Source organism: Pipistrellus kuhlii, unplaced genomic scaffold (genome assembly GCF_014108245.1).
Source record: "Pipistrellus kuhlii isolate mPipKuh1 unplaced genomic scaffold, mPipKuh1.p scaffold_m20_p_34, whole genome shotgun sequence".
Classification (NCBI taxonomy): Eukaryota; Metazoa; Chordata; class Mammalia; order Chiroptera; family Vespertilionidae; genus Pipistrellus; species Pipistrellus kuhlii.
Genome location: NW_023425534.1, coordinates 4,368,289 through 4,388,024, shown reverse-complemented (window position 1 = coordinate 4,388,024; position 19,736 = coordinate 4,368,289). Strand labels below are relative to the sequence as shown.

The window sequence follows — 19,736 nt, the reverse complement described above, 5'->3', positions numbered from 1 at the left end:
AAGTCAGGTAGGCCTGGGCTTGATGGATTGCCTGGCAGTCTCATTAGTTGAGCCTCATTATCCTTCAGGTATCACTTAGTTCAAAGTTAAAATCCCAATCTTAAGGACTGTGTGTGTATGACCTCAATTGAAACTGAAAAACAATGGCCATGCTTTCCTCCTGGAAAAACCTTCCCAGACAAAGCTCTGAAGGTTAGCCGGTCTTTCGGGCACACGCCGTCACCAGCGCTGACCCAGTTCCTGTCTCCTAAAGCTGCTGTGTTTGGAAATGCGGATGCCACTAAGGCTCTTCGATCACATTATACTTCTATCGGCGAGTAATTATGAATATGAGCTCAGCTCTGCGCAAAACAGAACAGAACGGTCAGCAGTCAGACCCCCGCGCACCTACCCCCCCTCCGGGTGTCAGAGGAGCTGGTGTTCTCCATTCAGCCTGTAGGCCCGACCCTCCGAAACGCCCTCCCTCCAGGGATGAATCTCTAAGGCTAGCGGTCAAGTTTAACATCTAAAAACCTCACCCTGGAAGCTTTCTTTAGAATCTGTGACTCAAGAGTTATAAATATGTATAATCAAGCGAGGATTTCAGAGCTGTGGGAAAATTAAAAATCTGATGAGGGTTTTGAAACTGAGCAACTTGTTTGTTTACACCTCACTTCTCTTGAGCCGACCACAATCCCAGTCCTCACGGGCTCAACGCTGCTCTGCGTTACATCCCAGAAAAGGAGTCGCCCTCCCTGAGCAACCATTCATGTCGCTTCTGCGGGAACCGCCAAGGAATGGGGCAATGTAACAATTATAATACATCCCAACACAGCACTGTCTCCAAACCAGGTCTGGGCCCTGGGACTGCCGGCCCTGCATTAGGAGTGAAGACGAGCAGGCTGCACCGACGGGCAGCAGCACGGCTCACTGTTTAGGGTTTGAAAAAAGCCAAAGCACTCATCCATGAAAAGAATATTCTAACAAATGATTTACTTACTCATTAAAACGAGTAAGTGTGCAACGGCAGGTTCCAATGTAACTTTTATGAACATGTCAGCATAATGTCTGTTTAATATCATGACATTTGTTTCTAAGTAAATTTTTCCTAAATCATGAATAATAACCATTTTGCTCTTTGAGCAGTGTTAAAAATTTGCTTTTAACATGAGGGCAATATTGTTTTTAATTAGACAATTTATTTCAATAGAAACTGAAATAAGGTATTATTCTGAACCCTTAATTTTTTGCCCTTAGCTATTTTATTTTTTAAAATATATATTTTATTGATTTTTTACAGAGAGGAAGGGAAAGAGACAGAGAGCCAGAAACGTCGATGAGCTGCCTCCTGCATACCCCCCACCGGGGATGTGCCCGCAACCAATGTACATGCCCTTGACAGGAATCGAACCTGGGACCCTTCAGTCCGCAGATCGACGCTCTACCACTGTGCCAAACCGGCTTCGGCTGCCCTTAGCTATTTTAAATCAAAGAGATAATGAAGGTGGAGGGAAAGGCCCGTGGCTGCACTGAGCACAATGCAGCAAACCCACAAAAATCTACCAGAAGTATTCACTTTGGGTTCCAGGTTACTCAAGACACTCAGAACTGGGCATCCCTAGAGTTTAAAGTAAAAATACTTTTCAAATTACCCAGAAACAAGATGACAACTGCATAAAGAAGAAAGGTCTTAGCTACTTAAAACATTTTATTGGGTCCACGGCTGCACTTCCTTGCAGAGTAACGGGAGGAGCTTTACTTGCAGGAGGAGAAGGTCTTCCAGAAGAAGTTCTTGCAGGGCACTGGCTCCGGGCGCGGGGCCTGCCGCGGGGGCGGGCCCTCCTGCCGCAGGGCCACCTCCCCGGGAGCCCCGCCCAGGAAGGGCGCGGCTCTGGCCTGGGAGGTCCCCGCGGACCACCACGCGAGGAAAGTCAGCAGGCTGCTCTTCTTCATGTCTGCCACCTCCTGCAGGTGCTTTAAAAGAAAGCAGAGGACAAAGGAAAATCAACCATCTGGCTCAGCCAGCAACTGAAGGTAAATACTGCCATTCTTCCTTCAAAAAAATAAAATTGCTCCAGAATAAATCACATATCCATTTAAAGGGTGAGGAAGTTGAGACCACCTTAGCAGCATTGCTCTCATTAAAGAAAAGGTAAAGTTGAGAATTCCCAATCATGCAAAGAAAAAAGACTGCTAGTTTCGCCCATAATCTTTGCTGAGGTCCTTAATTCGAAGAGGTCAGGAGATGTGCCATTTTCCGATAAGTGACTGGCAGCTAAGAAGCCCGAGGGGGGTCAGGTCATTAGAGGAGCAGGTTTTCCCTCTCTGGCCTCCCTCCTGGCTGTCCACAAATTGCTCTGCAAGACAGACCAGACTGAGATGCTGTATCCTGGTCCTTCAAACTCCCTAGAAAGCTTCCAGGAGTAATCCGATGATAAATGACTTGTCCGAGTCTCATCTGGTAATTTCAGAGAAAAATCCATTTTTAATGGTCAACTTTATGTACTCTCCTTGGAACTTTTTCAAAATGGAAAAGAGAGAAAAATAAATCACCCCATGAAGTTGCAAGTTCTCACAAGGAAGAATGTAACGATGTCAATTCATCTGAGCCAGTGAGAACATGTGCCGGTGTATGAATTAAGACTCTAGAGAGAGAGAGTGTGTGTGAGAGAGAGAGAGAGAGACTAACAGTGCGGTGAGCACCTGCTCGCCGTACAGCAGACTGGTCCAATCGCTGAGCCTGCAGACACCGCAGCGGGAGGCCGCTAGCATGAAGCATGAGGAAGCCCGCGGGCTTCAGAACTTCCCACCTGCCTCGGCTCCCTGGTCAGCGAGACTCCGTGGTCTGTGTGACATCACAGGACCCCAGGGCAGAGGGAGCACCATGAAGCTCAGCCCCTCGGCCTGTCCTACGCTCTCGGCCATGAGGATGCTGGGGAGTCACAGGCATGGCCAAACGGGCCAGGTAGCGAGACAGCCAGAACGGGGGCTAGCATGTGGCCAAGTCAGGGACTACTCACCCCACTGTCGCTGTGGTGGCCGGCAAGGCCGCCCTCCAGAGGCAGGGCCGCGGCGGCCGTGGGGAGCAGCAGCAGCAGCAGCAGCAGCAGGCAGAGGGGTGGCGGCATCCTGCAGGCTGACAGGCGATCCTTCCAGCTCTGTGGCTGCCCGTCTCTCTGGGCAGCCCTGAAACCGGTGTTTTGTGGACGTGGGTCTCTCTGAGACGGGGGGTATTTTTAGCTCAACCTGCAGCTGGTTTTTTGTGTACATACCTGTGCACAGCCTGCACCCTTCCTCCCGCACTCAGGCAGTGACGCATATGCCAGAGCAATCAGTGCCACGAAGGCGCTTCCGGATGGGACTGAACCCTTCATTAAAGACGCGGGTCTGCCGTGTTCAGAGCGGATTTGCTCTCGCTTTGCAATTCATGCACACTTCTTCTAAAGAAGTCCCCTAATCATGCCCACAGCAAGCAGGAGGCGGCGAGGACAAAACCAAGTCATTCGACACAGTATGCATTCGCCTTGGGCGAGGAGCCCACAGCCTGCGATTCTGCCCAGAGAGAAGGGCTGACTGCTGCGGGCAGAAGAAACAAGGAGCAATGAGGGCCCAGGGAGCTGCTTGGAGCATCTGCTCCCCGGCCAGCAGGCCAGACGCTGTCCTCCTGCCCAGGCCTTCTCACTGTGATGTGAACCCAAACCGCCTAAATGAAAATTAGAATGCAGATTCTGATGTTTTGCAAGGAGAAGCAAAAGTCCCACAATTCTAAGGAGCACCCGGGTGATGCTGACAGATGCAAGTGCAGTGTTTTTCAAACTGCTGCTGACCACCCATTAGCGGGTCATAAAATAGCATTTTTTTGAATGAACAGAAATGAGAGCGTATCACAGAGAGTAAGGGTAAATTGTTTCGTGTGTCAGGTGTAAAACATCTTCTACTGAATGACCTGCACTTGGGCTCCTGGGCTCACTCTCCGCCTGAGGACGGAGCCACCACGGAGAAGCGCAGGCTGGGAGGTCCTCTGTGCCACCCCCGGCTTTCCTCACTGTGAAGGCAGGAAACCCTGGGTAGAGCCAAGTAACCTAAGCCAGGGCTCCAACTTATCCCATGGCACATCCTGGGCCCCACGGAATCAGCCTCCACAGCGTGCCTACCGTGCCAGGCACCACACAAGCACCAAGCGGTCACGGTTCACCACCCAAAGTCTGCCTCCGGGCGGCTGATCATCCAATGTTTGATGCAAGAAGGTGTTTCTGAAAAGAGGAACGACGAGAACCTTGATGAACAGGAAAAACAAAGGCTGCTCATTCTAAAGGGTAGAACAGACCCAGAGAGGAGGAGGAAGAGGTGGGAGAGTTTTCTCATCAACAGAAGAACCTCGGAATTAGTGTCCAGTAAGAGAGGGCTCTCGTTGCTGGAGCTCAGCAGAGCCCGGGGAGCCACACCCCAGGAATGCTGTAGAAGGGTTCCCAGCTGGTGGGAAGAGGGACTAAGTGACCCTAGGGGTTCTTTCTGGACTCCAGTTCAGTAGAGGGAGCAGGCGTGTCCGGTTAACTCTTCCTGGACATCACTGCGTACGAGGCGGAGCGGCCCTCCCCGTTTCCTCTTCCGTCACACACACCTCCCTGCGAGGTGCTTCTAGCCCTGGTCACTGTTAAGAACAGTTTCAGAAAGTCATACAGCTACTGGCGTGGCAAAAGCAGGGTGCAAATCTAGGCTTGTCACCCTTTGGAAAGTCCATCGTACTTAGTCTCTAGATTCTCGCTGGTGAGGAGTTTTAAGAGAGTTTATCTGAAAATGAAACTAATACACAGATCTCTGGTGGGAGTGTCCTGTAAAGATGGAAGGCTCCTTGATTTCCTTTTCCTTCACTGATGTGACACACATGTGTTCCAATTAACATCTGAGATTAGTTATTTGAGGAGCCAAAACTAAAGTTTGAATTCAATGCTTTACTATGATCACAGCTTAGCATCTCTCTTTGATTGCTGGGCTTTGGGATGTCTTTTGCTAATCACATCTGGGCACGGATGGTAAAAATCCTTTCCAAAATGCATGCCCTTTTTTCTCTTGCCCCCTCAAATCTAACCCCAAATGTACGTAGTCTCTACTGGTCAGTAGCTGGTTAACCTCTCCACGCTTCAGCTTGCCCATCAGTAAAACGGGAATAACCAGATACACCCGAACAAGCTGTGAGGATCCAGTGAGGCACACCGGGAGCGCCCAGGGCGGGCCTGGCACACGGACAGGCTCGGTAAATGCCAGTCCCTTCTCTTGACCCTCCTGGCCCTGTAGGGGAAAGGCACAGCCTGGACCTCTAAGCACCCCCAAAAGAAGACAGAACGGGGGCTCCTGGAAGCATCACCTCACCAAAAAGACAGAGGACAACACACTGTGTTTGGAATCAGAGGCCAGGTTTTCCTCTCAAGCAAAACTTCTCCCCAGCAGAACCAGTTTAATTACAAAATAGCCCGAGGAAAATCACAAAAACTGTGTTTCTGGAGAAAATGACATTTAAAAGATAAAAAGGAACATTTCCCAAACCTTTTTACCTTGTGATCACAAGCGACATGGGTTTAAAACATGGGTAAGCAAAAGAACTACGTAAATATAGCTTATTCATTTTCAGGAATTGCCAGCCTAAAAAATTATGTAAAAGAATTAAGCAGTAACTATGATTTTTGCTTGAGAAAAATCAACCATATTGAACTGCCAACACAATTTTATTAATTGCAATAGACACCACTTCCCATATCCACCACGGAAAGACGAGCCTTGTCGTGTGCTTCAGGGAGACACGGAGGGAGCATTCTGCTGGAGTTTCTATTCTACTCCCCCGCTCCCCCATCCTCTTTAAAGTGCTGTTGCGTCACTGACTTGGAGAACACGGCACAAAAGGCTCCCTCGCCTCTTTTTTGTGTGTGTGTTTTAATCTCTCCTCCCTTTAAGTTCCCTTTGTGGCAATATACGTTTTCGGTGGCTCTCCCTGCTCAGGGCTGCTTTGTCCAAGTGGTGACAGAGTTTAATTCTCATTTCCCCCTCCGCCAGCCTCTGCTGGCTCCAACGAATCTTTGTTTTCATCCTCTGATTTCTTTTTCTTCTTTGTTTTTCGTTCTGCATTGGTCCGAGTGATCTCTTCACTTTTCTCTGTGATGTATTTTAGCTACAAAAAAATTTTTTTAGTTATATTTTTATCTGGTTGCAAAGCCATTTTGTAAGTCTAAGGGGATAAATCTACACCGTCTCCCCACCACTCCCACGGAAAGAATTCGGGTGGAAGAGCCGGGGTCACATTCCTCAGAGTCAGACAGAGCTTCACATTTTTCCTGTAGCCGGAATCAACTACAAGTCAACTCACTGCTGCTCTTTATGCTACCAAACAGGAAGGAGCTCCCTGAGTAATCAATGAATTAAAACTTGAAGCTTGCAGAAGGCATGCCAATCACAAATATACTTTACAAAACACAAATTTGGTCAACCCCCCTGCCAAATTTATCCAACTAAAATTGTTCAGCAACTACTAAGTACCACACACCAGGGATTCTACGGTGTTTCCCCGAAAATAAGACATCCCTGAAAATAAGACCTAGCGCAACTATGGGAGAAAAAATTAATATAAGACACTGTCTTATTTTCGGGGAAACAGGGTAGGTAAGTGCCTTTAAGGAGAATTTAATCAAATGCACAAACTTAGCTGCATGTCTTCATTAATAAGCTCTGTCAGATGGAAAAAATTAAGAGTCCAAAATCAAAACCGTATTCTGACATAAATAAGCAAGCAATAGCGAGTTATACTCTAAGAGGGCTTACACTGACCGTTCCTTTGCAAAAGACAGAAACTGCTCCCTGCAGTTGACCAAGTTAGTTAGGACTCAGAATTCATTTCCACTGGTTCACTTCACCTACTTTACCTGGAAATCATATCATCCTCAACCTTGACTTAAACTCTGGAGAAAGAATGTTAGAAGGGCAAAGCCAAAAAGAGCCCAGCAGAAACAGCACTATTCAGGTTAGAAAGTCAAGGTTCAGCTGTCACCAGAGAGTTTCCTATTGAACTGCGGAAAATTACCAACTCGTTGGCTGGCTTGTAAAATGGGCTAATGACTTGTGTTAACCCTCATAGGGTGGTTGTGAAGCTTAGAGGGTATGTTAAATATTTATTTCTTAAAAACCTATAAACAGTCAACTGCTGCAGAAATTCATTCAACAACTACTTATTGAGCACCTACTGTGTGCCCGTCTTTGTTTTTGGCACAGCAGATGGAGCAGAGAAGAAAGAGGCAGAAATCCCTGTCTCGTGGAGCTCACATTATGGGAGGAACAGAAAGCATTTTAACTGCGAAGATCAGACTGCAGTCAGGGACCCTCAGAGGGTGTCCTGGACCTGCGTCAGCACAGCCCCTGGGCTGGGATGATCACAGTCTCCCCTGGAAAACACGGACATGGTCAAGAGACTTAGGACTTCTCTGAAAAGACAGACTCTCCTGCCCATCCTGGCTAAACAGATCCTCCTTCCATACCTGGCCGCTCGGAAAACTGTGGGCACCATAAACTATCCCCATTCACTCCAGCCTGTGACCCATCTCTGACATCATGCTGTGAATGAAACATGGGACCAAAGTTTTGAGATATTACTAAAAGGCAAACTATGAAATCCAGAGAGTGCTGATTAGAAAATTTCAAATTGGCTTGGCAAGATCCATCTTAATGAAAAAAAGACTATAAATTACAGGCAGGTCTGAACGGTTCAACCGTCTCTCGTTTTTAATGCAAGGTGCCCTGGGGAATCACTTCATGGCTGCAAGTGATTAATTGGGAATAATGTATTCTGATGGGAAAGGGGAGTGAGGGAAGAAATTCATCTCTCACCAGTGAATTACTCCTCCTGGCTAAGAGCTTCACATCTTCCGTGTTAATTGTGCTTCTTTTCGCATGTCTGTAGAAAGGGCAGAAACAATTCACCAAAATGTTTGGTATTATCTAAAGTTTTGATGAAACACCAAAGTTCATGGTCAGACTTCAGGCTAGCAAGGATCTCTAAGTAGCCCATCTTTTCAGATTAAGGTCATTAAGCAACAGAGACACAAAATGAGTGAGGTGACCAGCCAAGATGCCAATTCAATAGAGACCAAGAGGAAGCACAGCCCATCTGCCCACCTCCCCTGCAGCCACGGTGCCTGAGGAACACAGCATGGCAAGGAGCCCCAGGCATCCCCCTTCCGAGGGGAGCTGGGTCACCATGGTCACAGAAAACAGCACAGGAAAAGCAAGGTCGCTGCGCACCCCCAGTGAACAGAGGGAACGGCAGTCTCACAACACAAAGGTCGCCTCTGCTCAGGAGACATTACTAGTGAACAGGAGCATCAAGAGAATTTCCGTAATAAAAAAAATTGGAGAGAGAGAGAGAGAGAGAGGGAGAGAGAGAGAGAGAGGAAATTTCCGTGAGAATCAAGATCTGGAAGCTCTTCTCCGAGGACTGACTGACAGCAAGAAGCCCGGGCAGTTGCCTCCTAACAACCATGCCCCCTCAAGGAGGTAAAGTGCTCGCTCCCTTGACAAGAGCTGGTCAGAAAAAAGATCATCCTTTAAATGGGGGTCTGTGTCTTGCTTATAACTTGGATTCAAATTCTCAACCCAGGCCCCTTATCTTTGCTTTGAAAGGTAACGTGAGCCTGGCCAGGTAACGCAGTAGGTTAGAACATCGTCCTGATGCGCCAAGGTGCAGGGTTCACACTGGGTGAGGGCACAGACAAGCAACCAGTGAGTGCACAATGGAGCAAACAGATGTCTCCTTCCCTCACGCCCGTTTCTCCCTCCCCCCCTCCCTCCCTCCCTCCCTCCCTCTCTCTCTCTCTCTCTCTGTCTAAAATCAATAAATTAAAAAAAGTTTAAGTAATTAGATAAGCTCTATGCAATAATTTATAACTCTACACCCTTTCTTGCCATTTCTAACTTCCTTCAAGAGCAAATAGGAACTTTGTACATAGGAAAAGACTGGAATCTTTGTACTCCTAAGTGGCCAGCAACCAATAATCAATACTAAATATCTGTTGAATTAAGATAAACCCACACAGAAATTATACTCCATAACTTGGCCAAATTATTCCTTCCCACCCTGCTAAATGTGAAAGCATTTCGTGTCATCTTCTCATGACGGACACTATCTGCCTGTCCTGAGGTAATGTCCATTTCGGGAGGTGACTGCCAATGAGCCACCTGCAAGGGCCACGACAGAGGGGAAAGTCAGCCAGGTGACACACACAGCCACTCCGTGTGAGGCCATCCACTGATGTCCTGGGTGAGGATGTCATGTGCCACGGACACAGTGTGGCCTCACCTCAATCACCCATCAGGCTGCTCTGTCAGTATTTTATTCTGGGTGAAGTGCAGTGAAAGGAAGCAGCACCCTGAACTAGTTACAGTTAGGTTAGTTTATCTCTTCACAAAGAATTGTTTAGGGGACCACGAAGGCCTCTCTACCACTCAGCTCACCGAATGTGTCTGCCACGTGTGGTGGTTTGATACTTTTCCTCTATGCCGGCCATTATACACCAGAGTCTCCTAATTCAAACCCCTGGCTCCAAAAAATTTCTAGGGAAAAGAACAAAGCCATTTTTCCTATAACACTTTTTAGGTTTTAAAGATTATCAAAACTAGAGGCCTGGTGCACAAAATCCGTGCACAGGTAGGTCCCTGGCTGGAGATCAGGGCCAACCGGGGCCTTCCTTCCTCTGGCTGCCAGCAGGCCAGGGCCTTCCTTCATTCAGCGCCACCCTCTGGTGGTCAGTGCACATCATAGCAAGTGGCTGAACTCTCAGTTGGTGGAACTCCCAAGGGGACAACTTGCATATCAGCCGTTAGTATATAAGATGTTCCTAGAATTTACTTACTATAGAGTATCTTCTTCAAAACATTTCATCTTTAAACACATGAACAATACTAGGTGACCAGAGATTTCAAAGCTAGATAAGAGAAATTCATAACTTAAATTGAGATGATTTTCCAACGTTATAGGTGAATTGACTATTTAGAATTTAAATGAATTTCTCATATAAACAATGGTTAGTTCCCATCCAGCCTACAAAGATTGCTGAATACTTGTAGAACACTCAGTGATTACAACGCTAAATATTTCTAGCTTCATTTTCATTTCTAATACTTTTGCAGAAGCATCTAAAAATGTGGGCACATGAGTGGCGGGCAACGGGCAGAGCCGCTAGTGCACACCCTCCAGTGCACGGCTGTCCCGCACCCAGCACTCGTGCTGTCCGAGGGCAGCGTGCTGTCCAAGGACACGTGCTGCAGTGGAGAAAGCTTCATGTGCAAATCAAATCTGCCTACTCGTTTAGACTTTCGTGTCTCCCTTTCAAATAAATAGTTTTATTTAAAAATTTTTTTAAAGGAGAGAAAAGAAATAGCAAGTAATGGTGTTAAGAGTATTGCGCGCGCGCGCGCGCGCACACACACACACACACACACACACACAGAGTATTGCACAGGAGACACAGGGTTGGGGATAATGGGCCACACATATGGGGCCACTGCCTGAATTAACAATGAATAAACCATAGGAGCTATCAGTATCCCATATCATCTTGTCCCTTTTGGCCAAGTTGAAGATGCTAAGCAGTTTTTAGGGACTCATATATACAGGAATAGGAAAGATTTAGAGCCTGCCCTCTGAGAACCTATGCTTTAATTCATTCAAAATACTCACCCGAGAAGCAAAGAGCTACTGGAGCAAGGTGAAAAGTATGGGGTGTGAGAGGCTGGCACCAAATCAGAAGTGGCAGCAAATTAGAAAGCTCTGGCCCTTTCAAGCCTTAGTCATTCAAATTGCTTCATAAAAGCAATTCGTTGCAATTGTTTTCAATTACTTGAGGTGCTAATTGAAGAGATGAGCATAAATCACCTGTAAAAGCTAAAGCTTTACCAGCTGAAAGCAAGTCACCCTCTTTTCAAGGAGCGTACAGCTCACTCGGAACAAACGTGGCAAATGCAGCCTGCGTGGCCGCGTGCCGTCACCATCCGGCCAGCTGCCAGCAATCACCGCCTGGCCTGGCGCAGGGACCGGACCCTCCTGCGGAAATGATTTTAAAAGCCCCGCACATTCAGAGTCCTAGAGACATCATTCATGCCTTTTTAACCTAGAACTGATCAAAACGTACTTGGAAAACTTCAAAAAAAAATGCAAAATCAAGCCTGAATGGACGTGATTAAAGCAGATGTTACATTCCTGTGGAATCGTGATTGGAGACCAGTCTCCACAAAATGCAACAACAAAAAAGCTCTCCTGAAATATACCACCAGCTGGAGAGTTTCAACAGTATGTAAACAAACACAGTAGCAGATAATCAAGCTCTGTACCCACCTTGCAAACATTTCAAGGTCTTTGGCAAAACTTTCTGAAAAAGAAAAAGAGATGCTTCAGCTACCCTTATCTCAATCTTATTTCGGGAGAAAAGGTGAAATCTCCCCACGTCTGCAGGAAGTACAGTCACTGACGACAAACCCCTCCAAGGCGAGAGGGACACTGCGGCAGCCCCACTGCACGGGCGCCGTCAGCCACTGGCTCATGACCTGTCCTTCGAGCACCTTGATTACCGGCTTCCTGGTAACTGTGGCTACACCCTCCATCCCTAGACACCATCCCTTAACCTTACATTTCGCTACAAGTTAGGGCTTGGGGGACATTAATTTCCTGTGAAGTCAAGCAAATACCTGTCAAATAAACTATGGGCGATATAAAAATGTTATAAAGCCAGGAAATAAAAGATTTAATGTCTAAAAAAAATTTAATGTTTAATGTTCCAGGCAGTTTAAAACACAGTAAAATCAAGGTGCTAATGCCCCAGTGTTAGTGTAATAGAAAAAAATAGTTCCTCCATAAACTATCTAATCTGACAGCTCCAGGTACAGTGTCAGCGATAAGGTGCCGTCGGGTGGTGACACCCTGGCACCCACCCACATGTTCTCCCGGCAAACCCCCCCGGGGGCCCCGGTACGCGTGCAGGGAGGCGGGAGGGCTCCGTACCGCACTGTCGGAAGGTCACCTCCGAAATCGCCGCGATGGTCTGCTTGCTGAGCTGCACCTCCTTGTCCGAGGCCACCTCCTCGCACAGACAGCCCACGGTGTAGTGGACCGCAGCCTTCAGCCTCTGAAGCAAAAACCAAACACCTCATGGCCGGCTGCAAACAAGACCTTTTCCACCTTAAAAATGAAGACCAGGAGGGGCCTGCTCGGCCAATTCCTGCAGCACGTCCCATGACGGCTCAGTGGCTTTCCGAGCGGACTAATAAATTAATGGGGGCCTCTGGGGTGTGACTTGTAGAAACATTACTTCCTGGTTAATGGCTCTGATTTAGGTCAAGTAAAGACAAGGAATCAATGGCAGGTCAGCGCGGAGAGAAGTCAGGTGGCACTTCAACGGATCTGGGTGACGACTCATCCACAAACACACGCCAGGTCCCCGCTGAGCGAGGCCCATGCTGGTGCTTGGGGACACAAAGGACACCAGGCGGGTTTCCTGGCCGGATGGGGGTGAATCACGTAAGGCAAAAGGACCCCCTCCCTCTGCTGCAAGTTTCCGCCCCCCACGCCTGCAGGTAATGAGGGAGGCATGATCAGGAAAACACCGGAAAGATTCCTGAGGGCACGTGACCCTCCTTTGAGTGTTGGTCTGCGAGCCCGCCCCGGCAGGATGCTCAGCTCCTGAGCAACCTTTCGGATGCTGGAGGACCCTCTTCCGCAGGCAGAGGAGGAGAGGACCAAACAAGCTGAGCCACGGCGCATCCTCCTGTCAACAAACTACGCTCCATCTCTGTGCTGGAGACAGTGACAGGACATGGTGACCGCTGCACCGACAGCAAGTGCTCACAGCAGAGGCAAGCCCAGCTAGCCGGTTTGGCTCAGTGGATGGATGCTGGCCTGCGGACTGAAGGGTCCCAGGTTCCATCCCAGTCAGGGCACATGCCTGGGTTACGGGCTTAATCCCTGGTGTGGGGCGTGCAGGAGGCAGCCGATCAATGACTCTCTCATCATTGATATTTCTCTCTCCCTCCCTCTCTGCAATCAAATAAATAAATAAATAGAACACAAGGCCGGACCGGAGAAGGGACAGGCAGTAGGCAAGGCGCCTGCCTTCCTTAGCGTTAGACTTTAAAGGCTGGTCGCTGAGGCTCCGGTCCAGGAGACAAAGGGGCCACAGCCAGAAGGAATACAGGCCCTCTCAGGCCATCTTTTTAAAGAACACGTGGGTGGGTCAGGGTGAGAGAACGGGCAGGGTCCTCGGATCCAGGCATGTTCTGGACCCTCCTCCTGGGCTGGGCTGAGCCCTCCGATGCCACAGACGCTGGAGGGCTAAGTCGCCGCACTCCCAGCGCCGGGGGCGGCCCCGCAGCTCGTTCTCCGAGCCAGGACGGCTGCGGGAACGAAGGGTGCTCGACACGCTCACTCACCCTGCACAGAGGACGAGGCTGCCTTCTCGGCCCAGAGAGATGGGGTGGGAAAGGGGTCACTTATGGTGACGGGAGATTTGAATTTGGGTGGCGGGCACACAACGCAACGTACAGATAAAGTACCATCTAATTCTACACTGAAACCTACATAATTTTATTAACCAATGTTAATAAAATAAAAACCATTTAGTTCCCAGCCCATCTGGGCAGCCTTCCTCATTGCATCAGCACGTGCTTGTTTACTGGAGGCCAGGCTGGGAACCAGGGGCTGAGAACACAAATGAAAAGGCAGCTCCTGCCGTCCCAGCGTTCACCTCCCACTACCCCTCCGCCAGGAATGGACTCTCCCTGACCATCAGGGTCAGGAAAGGGGCTGGAGAGGGGCTCCAGGGAAGACCAGAGGGACAGGACTCCTGAACTGAGGCATGATCCTCGCCGGGGGCCTGCAGGAAGGAACACGCCGCTGCCAGACACAGCTCTGGGACACTGGGGAGGTGTGACTATGGACTGAACATCATCTAACAACAACAGAACCTTATCGATATTAAACGTCCTGAGCGTAATAATTGAGATGCTGTGGTTGGGAGAGGCATGCTCAAGTATTAAAATGCCAAGGTAATGTGTCAAGCTATTTGCCATTAATTCTTTTTTAAAAAATTATTTTGTTGATTTTTTTACAGGGAGAGGGATAGAGAAACATCGATGAGAGAGAAACATCGATCAGCTGCCTCCTGCACACCGGATGGTTTCAGGGGATGTGCCTGAAACCAAGACACATGCCCTTGACGAGAATCGAACCTGGGACCCTCCAGTCCGCAGACCGACGTTCTATCCACTGAGCCAAACTGGTCAGGGCTGCCATTAATTCTTAAATAATTCAGAAGAAAAAAAAAGAGGAGGAAAAAGTTAACGGGCGAATGGAGGGGATGGGTATGTGGGTGTTGGGTACATGAATTCTGCAGCCTTTTCTGAAGGCTCCTCAGAAGAAAGGGGCCGGGAAACAGTTTCTGAACCCCCCCCCCACCCCCACTTCACAGGAGGGAACCGCGCATGCGCGGGCCCGGCCCGCAGGTGACCCTCCGAGGCTGTCCCTGCCGCTAACCGCGCATGCGCGGGCCCGGGTCCCAGGTGACCCTCCGAGGCCTCGGCCTCGCTGCTCGCCTCTCCCCGCGCCGCTCCGCTCCCAGCCTCCCCTCACCCTCACTCCCCGGCGATGGATGGACGGTGGACGGACGGGCTGGTCACCCGCCGCCGCCCCGCCGGGCGGGGCCCTGACCACCGTCTCCCCGTCAGGAGCCGGGGCCTGGCCAAGCCACCGCCGCCCTGGAGGAGCCGGCCGCGATGCGAGCGCACCCGGGCGGCGGCCTCTGCAACCCGACGGCGCGGGTTCGCGTCCAGCCCCGCGGCCGGCTCCTCCGCGGCGGGAGGGCGCGGGCGCCGCTCACGGGGCCAGCACGCAGGGCTCGACCTCTGCCCGGTCCCTTCGGCGCGCACAGCCCACCCTCCCGCCGCCGTCTGAGGAGGGAGCCCGAGGCCTCACGGCCCAGGCCCGCGCCCGCCGCCTCCCCCGGGGGCGCGCCGCCCACACTCCGCGTCCCCACGGAGACCGTCTCCCCGCGCCTTTCCCCGGGCAGCCCCGCAGGCCCCCGCGCCGCCGCCGGCCGGGCGAGCCCGGTCCCCGGAGGCGGACCCCGAGGCCGGGCCGGGCCGAGGCCTCCGAGGGCTTCTCGTCTCCAGAAAGCCCGCGCCGGCCCCCCCGGCCCAGCCGGGACGCGGCTCCCCTGTACCTGTCGGTAGAAGAGTCCCTGCTGCTCCTCGGCGCCCTCCCCCGCCTCCTCCATCACGGCGGCGGCCGGGCCGGCGCAGGGGGCGCCACGCCGGCGCAGTCGGATTTTCCCGCCGCGGCCCCGGCGACCGGCCGCGCGGAGGGACAAAGCGCGAAGCTCCGCGGCGCCGCGCGCGCGCCCCCTGGCGGCCGCTCCGGGAAGGGCCCTTCGCAGTTCATCCCCAGCCCCTCCTGGGCCGCCCGGCCAGGCTCCCTGTGCACCCCACACCAGCTCAGGGCCTGGCACCGTGGGTAACACCAGCGCTGGGAAAGCAAGTGAGTGTTTCCCCAACATTCCTTTTATAAGAGAGAGAAAGGGAGAGAGAGAGTGAGAAACGCCCATGTGAGACTGAGACACCCATCGGCCAGGGATGGAGCCCACTCCCTGGGCATGTGCCCTGACCCAGAATCAAACCAGCAAACTTTCAGGGATGATGCCAAACCCACTGGGAACACCGGCCAGGGCTGTTCCACAACTTTTTTTTTTATTATTTAAAGGAACCAGCCTTTCTGATATCTTTATTTTGAACTTCTGGTCTCCTGAACTGTGAGAGAATCAATTTCTGGTTTTCTTTTTTTTAAATATATTTTATTGCCGAAACCGGTTTGGCTCAGTGGTAGAGCATCGATCTGCGGACTGAAAGGTCCCTGGTTCGATTCCCGTCAGGGGCATGTACCTTGGTTGCGGGCACATCCCCGGTGGGGGGTGTGCAGGAGGCAGCTGGTCAGTTTCTCTCTCATCAACATTTCTGGCTCCCTGTCTCTCTCCCTTCCTCTCTGTAAAAAATTAATAAAATATATTTAAAAAATAAATAAAACATATTTTATTGATTTTTTACAGAGAGGAAGGGAGAGGAATAGAGAGTTAGAAACATCGATCAGGTGCCTCCTGCACACCTTCTACTGGGGATGTGCCCACAACCAAGGTACATGCCCTTGACCAGAATTGAACCCGAGACCCTTCAGTCTGCAGGCTGACCCTCTATCCACTGAGCCACACCAGTTAGGGAGTTCCGCAACATTCTTTACGGTAACTCGGTAACTACCATGCAGCTCTAACTTCCATGAGCCTTGCAAAATCCAATTTGTTTTTATAATTCAGCCACCAACAATAGTGTCAAAATCAGACCACGGATAAATGTTTGGTCACCAAACATTTATTTTCTCAATGTTTTGTGCTATTCACAGTGTAAAGGCTCCAGACAAGGTGCACTTTAACAGTCAACAACAAATCCAACTCTGATTTGTAGCACTTGCCGTTTTCCACGGTGTAAAAACTCATTGTCAATTCCAGACTCCTATGGCTCAGTAGTTAGAGCATTGTCCTGTCACCAAAAAGGTCTTGGGCTCAGTTCCCAGTCAGGGCACATGCATGGCCTGCAGATCCAACACAGGGCCCCTGGGGAGTGTGTGCAGGAGACAATCCATGTTTCTCTCTTTCTCCCCCCCTCTCTCCCTCCCTCCCTCTTTCTCTGAAATCCTTGAGGACAAAGATCCTCAGGTGATTTAAAAAAACAAAAACAAAGCAGAAATCGCACTGGGCTTCCATGCCGGCAGTTACCCCCATCCCGGCTGCATTGTAAGCAGCGGGGCTGAGGAGGCAGAGCTGCAACATACGGAGACATTAGGGTTGATTGGTCACTAACCTACGGGTGTTTCCTGCGGAATACTCTGTAGAGTAGGGGTGTCGAACTCAGAGAAGGGGCCAAAATCTAAAATCCAGCCTAAATCGCGGGCCGAATGGTTTACTGAACAGTCATAAACTGTCATTGTGATGGAAACGCAGCGGAGTGCAGTGATGACAGTGCGGTGCGGGCCACATTGCAAGGCCTGGCGGGACGGATTTGGCCCGCGGGCCTTGTGTTTGACACATGTGCTGTAGAGGGTTCTTGGAAACACAAGGCACTGATGCATGTAAATTGCCAGCTTTAGGATGACGTCCTCCATGACACTGAGCGAAAACAACTTGCAGACCGGTGTAACCAAATAATCTTATTTCTGTTTAAGGGAAAAAGCGTACAGATCTCGGGGGGGGGGGGGGGGGGGGTATTTGAAAGGAAGAAAAAAACAGCAGAAAGAATAGATGACCAACACAGTTAACTTCTGAACAGTGGGTCCAGAAGGCAGATAAGGGCTCTCAAATTTTTCACTTTATACATTTCTGTAATCTGCATTTTAAAACAAGCTCGGATTTCTTTTATAATTAAAGGTAAACACATAAGCCGCTCCTCATCCTCTTCATCCTCGTAAACCACCCTCCCCCCCCCCCCCAAGTGTGCAAAGGGCTGAAAACGAAAGAACCTCTTTCTGGAGGAATCAGCCTTCTGATTAATTTCCACTCCCTCTGAGAGGCGCCCCGCCCGTGGCCTCTCCCCCCACCACTCGCCGGGGAATCCCCTCTCCAGGGTCCTCAGTGCCACGGTGAGGGGGGGACACACACACACCTCTGGCAGGAGTTCCCTCATCCGTGCCCCTGCCTCAGCAGGCCCACTCTGCCCTCCCGTGGCCACCCTGCTCCCTCACCCTGAGCTGGGAGGACAGCAGGGGGCTGGGAGGACAGCAGGGGTGGGAGGACAGCAGGGGGTGGGAGGGGTGCAGTGAGGAGGCGGGAGGAGCTCCTGTCCTGGGGCCAGGCCTTGGGTCAGAGCCAGCGTCTTTCACCAGCTTTGTGACCCTGAGCAAGTCACTGACCTCTCCAGGCCTCCGTCCCCTCCTCCTGAGAGTGGGGGTCACAGTGCCAACCTCAGAGCGGCTGTGAGGTTGAAATTGCTCACGTAAGTGCTCAGCAAATATAACAACCTCTACCGGCCGTGTCTGTGCTTTGTGCCTTGCGTGTGATCTCGTTGTCAAGCAGTTGCTCTCCAGGGCAAAAGAGCAGCATTCCAGCGGCTCTGGGAGAGGAAGTGTCCAGGCACTTCAGACTGAAGAATGCCCAGGGCTGAGCCATCACATTGAGGGAAGGACCGGATTCGGTTGGAAGTCCGTCCTCTTCTTGGATGAAGAGTTCTGTATGCTGGCCACCAGGTGTCAGCACCGAACCGCACCATGAACAGGGCTCTGGTGAACTACCTGGCTTTGGAAGGCGCTCACTCTGGACCTCAGCTGCCTTCAGAAGAAGGTACCCTCACCCCCTTTTATATATGAGGGAGCCGGGCAGCCGGCGAAAGGCCTTGGCCGGAGGTAAAACTGCCAGGAAGCGGCAGAGCCCAAATCTGATTATGAGCAGTCTGGCTGGAGCCTCTGCTCTCACCATGAATAAGACAAAGGCATTGCGGCTTCCTGAATCCTTTTGGCTCATTAAAGAGGGACCACCACTCATTTTCCCTGACGCTGCTCTGCAAAGACGCCGCTTCCCTGGTCAATTTCCACGAGCTGTTCTCTGTGCTTTGTAAGCTCTGAAGTCAGAACTTCAGACGCTTCTTTCTCACCATCAGACAATGGCACCCAGCACAGTGTTTTGCTGGACAGGTAGTAGGTGCACAATAAAGATGTCGATGAATTTGCACACATTGAGCACGGGACCCTGGCACCAGACTGCCGGGTTCAAACACCAGTTCTCCAGGAGCTGCGTGACCTGGGACAAGTTGCTGAACACCCAGGTCTCCATCTGTACGTTGGGGATAATAATGACAGTACCTGTGTCCGAGGGTGTGGAATGAAATGAGTGAATTTAGAACAGTGCCTGGCATACACTTTGATAGATACTACATTCCTTTTTAGAAATATTTTTAATTGATCTTTTTAGAGAGAAAAATCGATGTGAGGACATTGATCAACTGCACACCCCTGACTGGGGATGAAGCCCACAACCTGGGCTTTGGTGCCCAGGATGACACGCAACCAACTGCACCACAACGGCCAGGGGCCACTATAGTCTTTTTATTGTTGATTTTTTAGAGATGAAGGGAGAGGGAGAGAGTTAGAAACATCAATGAGAGAGAAACATCAATCAGCTGCCTCCTGCACAACCCAGGTTGTGGGCTTCATCCCCAGTCAGGGGTGTTGTGCTGGCAACCAAGGTACATGCCCTTGACCGGATCAGAATCGAACCTGGAACCCTTGAGTCCGCAGGCCAACACTCTATCCACTGAGCCACACCGGTCAAAGCCAATGTAGTCTTATGTATGTTGTTCATACCGTCTGAGATCCTCAATGGGGCCAAGGTCCCCAACCTCCCCATTCAGCCAATTATCCTTTCCAAGGGAAGCGGATGTGGCAGGTTTAAAAAACAAACCAACCTAAAACAGCGTCTCCAATCCACTTCTCCTCCTCTAGAACCTTGCCAGCTCAGAGAGGAAGTCTAACCTCCTCGCCTTGAACCTGGGGCCTGTCCCCTGATGTAATGCGGCTGAAGCAACTCTGTGACCTCCCTGCCTGGGTCTTAAAGGGCAGTGTGTCCCCTTTGTCCGCTGGAACACACCCCTTCGGAGCCCTGAACCTCCGAGCTAGAAGCCTGCTGAGCCTGAGGCCACAC

At 50.7% G+C, this 19,736-nt stretch overlaps 1 protein-coding gene, 1 long non-coding RNA gene and 1 pseudogene across 2 annotated transcripts; 1 reads left to right on the top strand and 2 right to left on the bottom strand.

Annotated features, from left to right (window-relative positions):
* Positions 1-1,678: 1,678 nt before the first annotated feature.
* LOC118732069 lies at positions 1,679-3,555 on the bottom strand (annotated as a pseudogene).
* Positions 3,556-5,913: 2,358 nt separating this feature from the next.
* On the bottom strand, positions 5,914-15,367 carry LOC118732068 (centromere protein S-like). The gene is made up of 5 exons (XM_036461102.2): positions 15,225-15,367; positions 12,014-12,137; positions 11,351-11,384; positions 7,849-7,915; positions 5,914-6,142 (listed from the first exon to the last, which is right to left on the bottom strand). Exons 1-5 carry the CDS (start codon positions 15,276-15,278, stop codon positions 6,002-6,004), a joined length of 420 nt encoding a protein of 139 aa, XP_036316995.1. The 5' UTR covers positions 15,279-15,367; the 3' UTR covers positions 5,914-6,001.
* On the top strand, positions 6,142-6,706 carry LOC118732072. Its single transcript, XR_004992040.2, has 2 exons — positions 6,142-6,527; positions 6,631-6,706. It is a non-coding gene; the product is annotated as an uncharacterized LOC118732072 (long non-coding RNA).
* Positions 15,368-19,736: the final 4,369 nt, after the last annotated feature.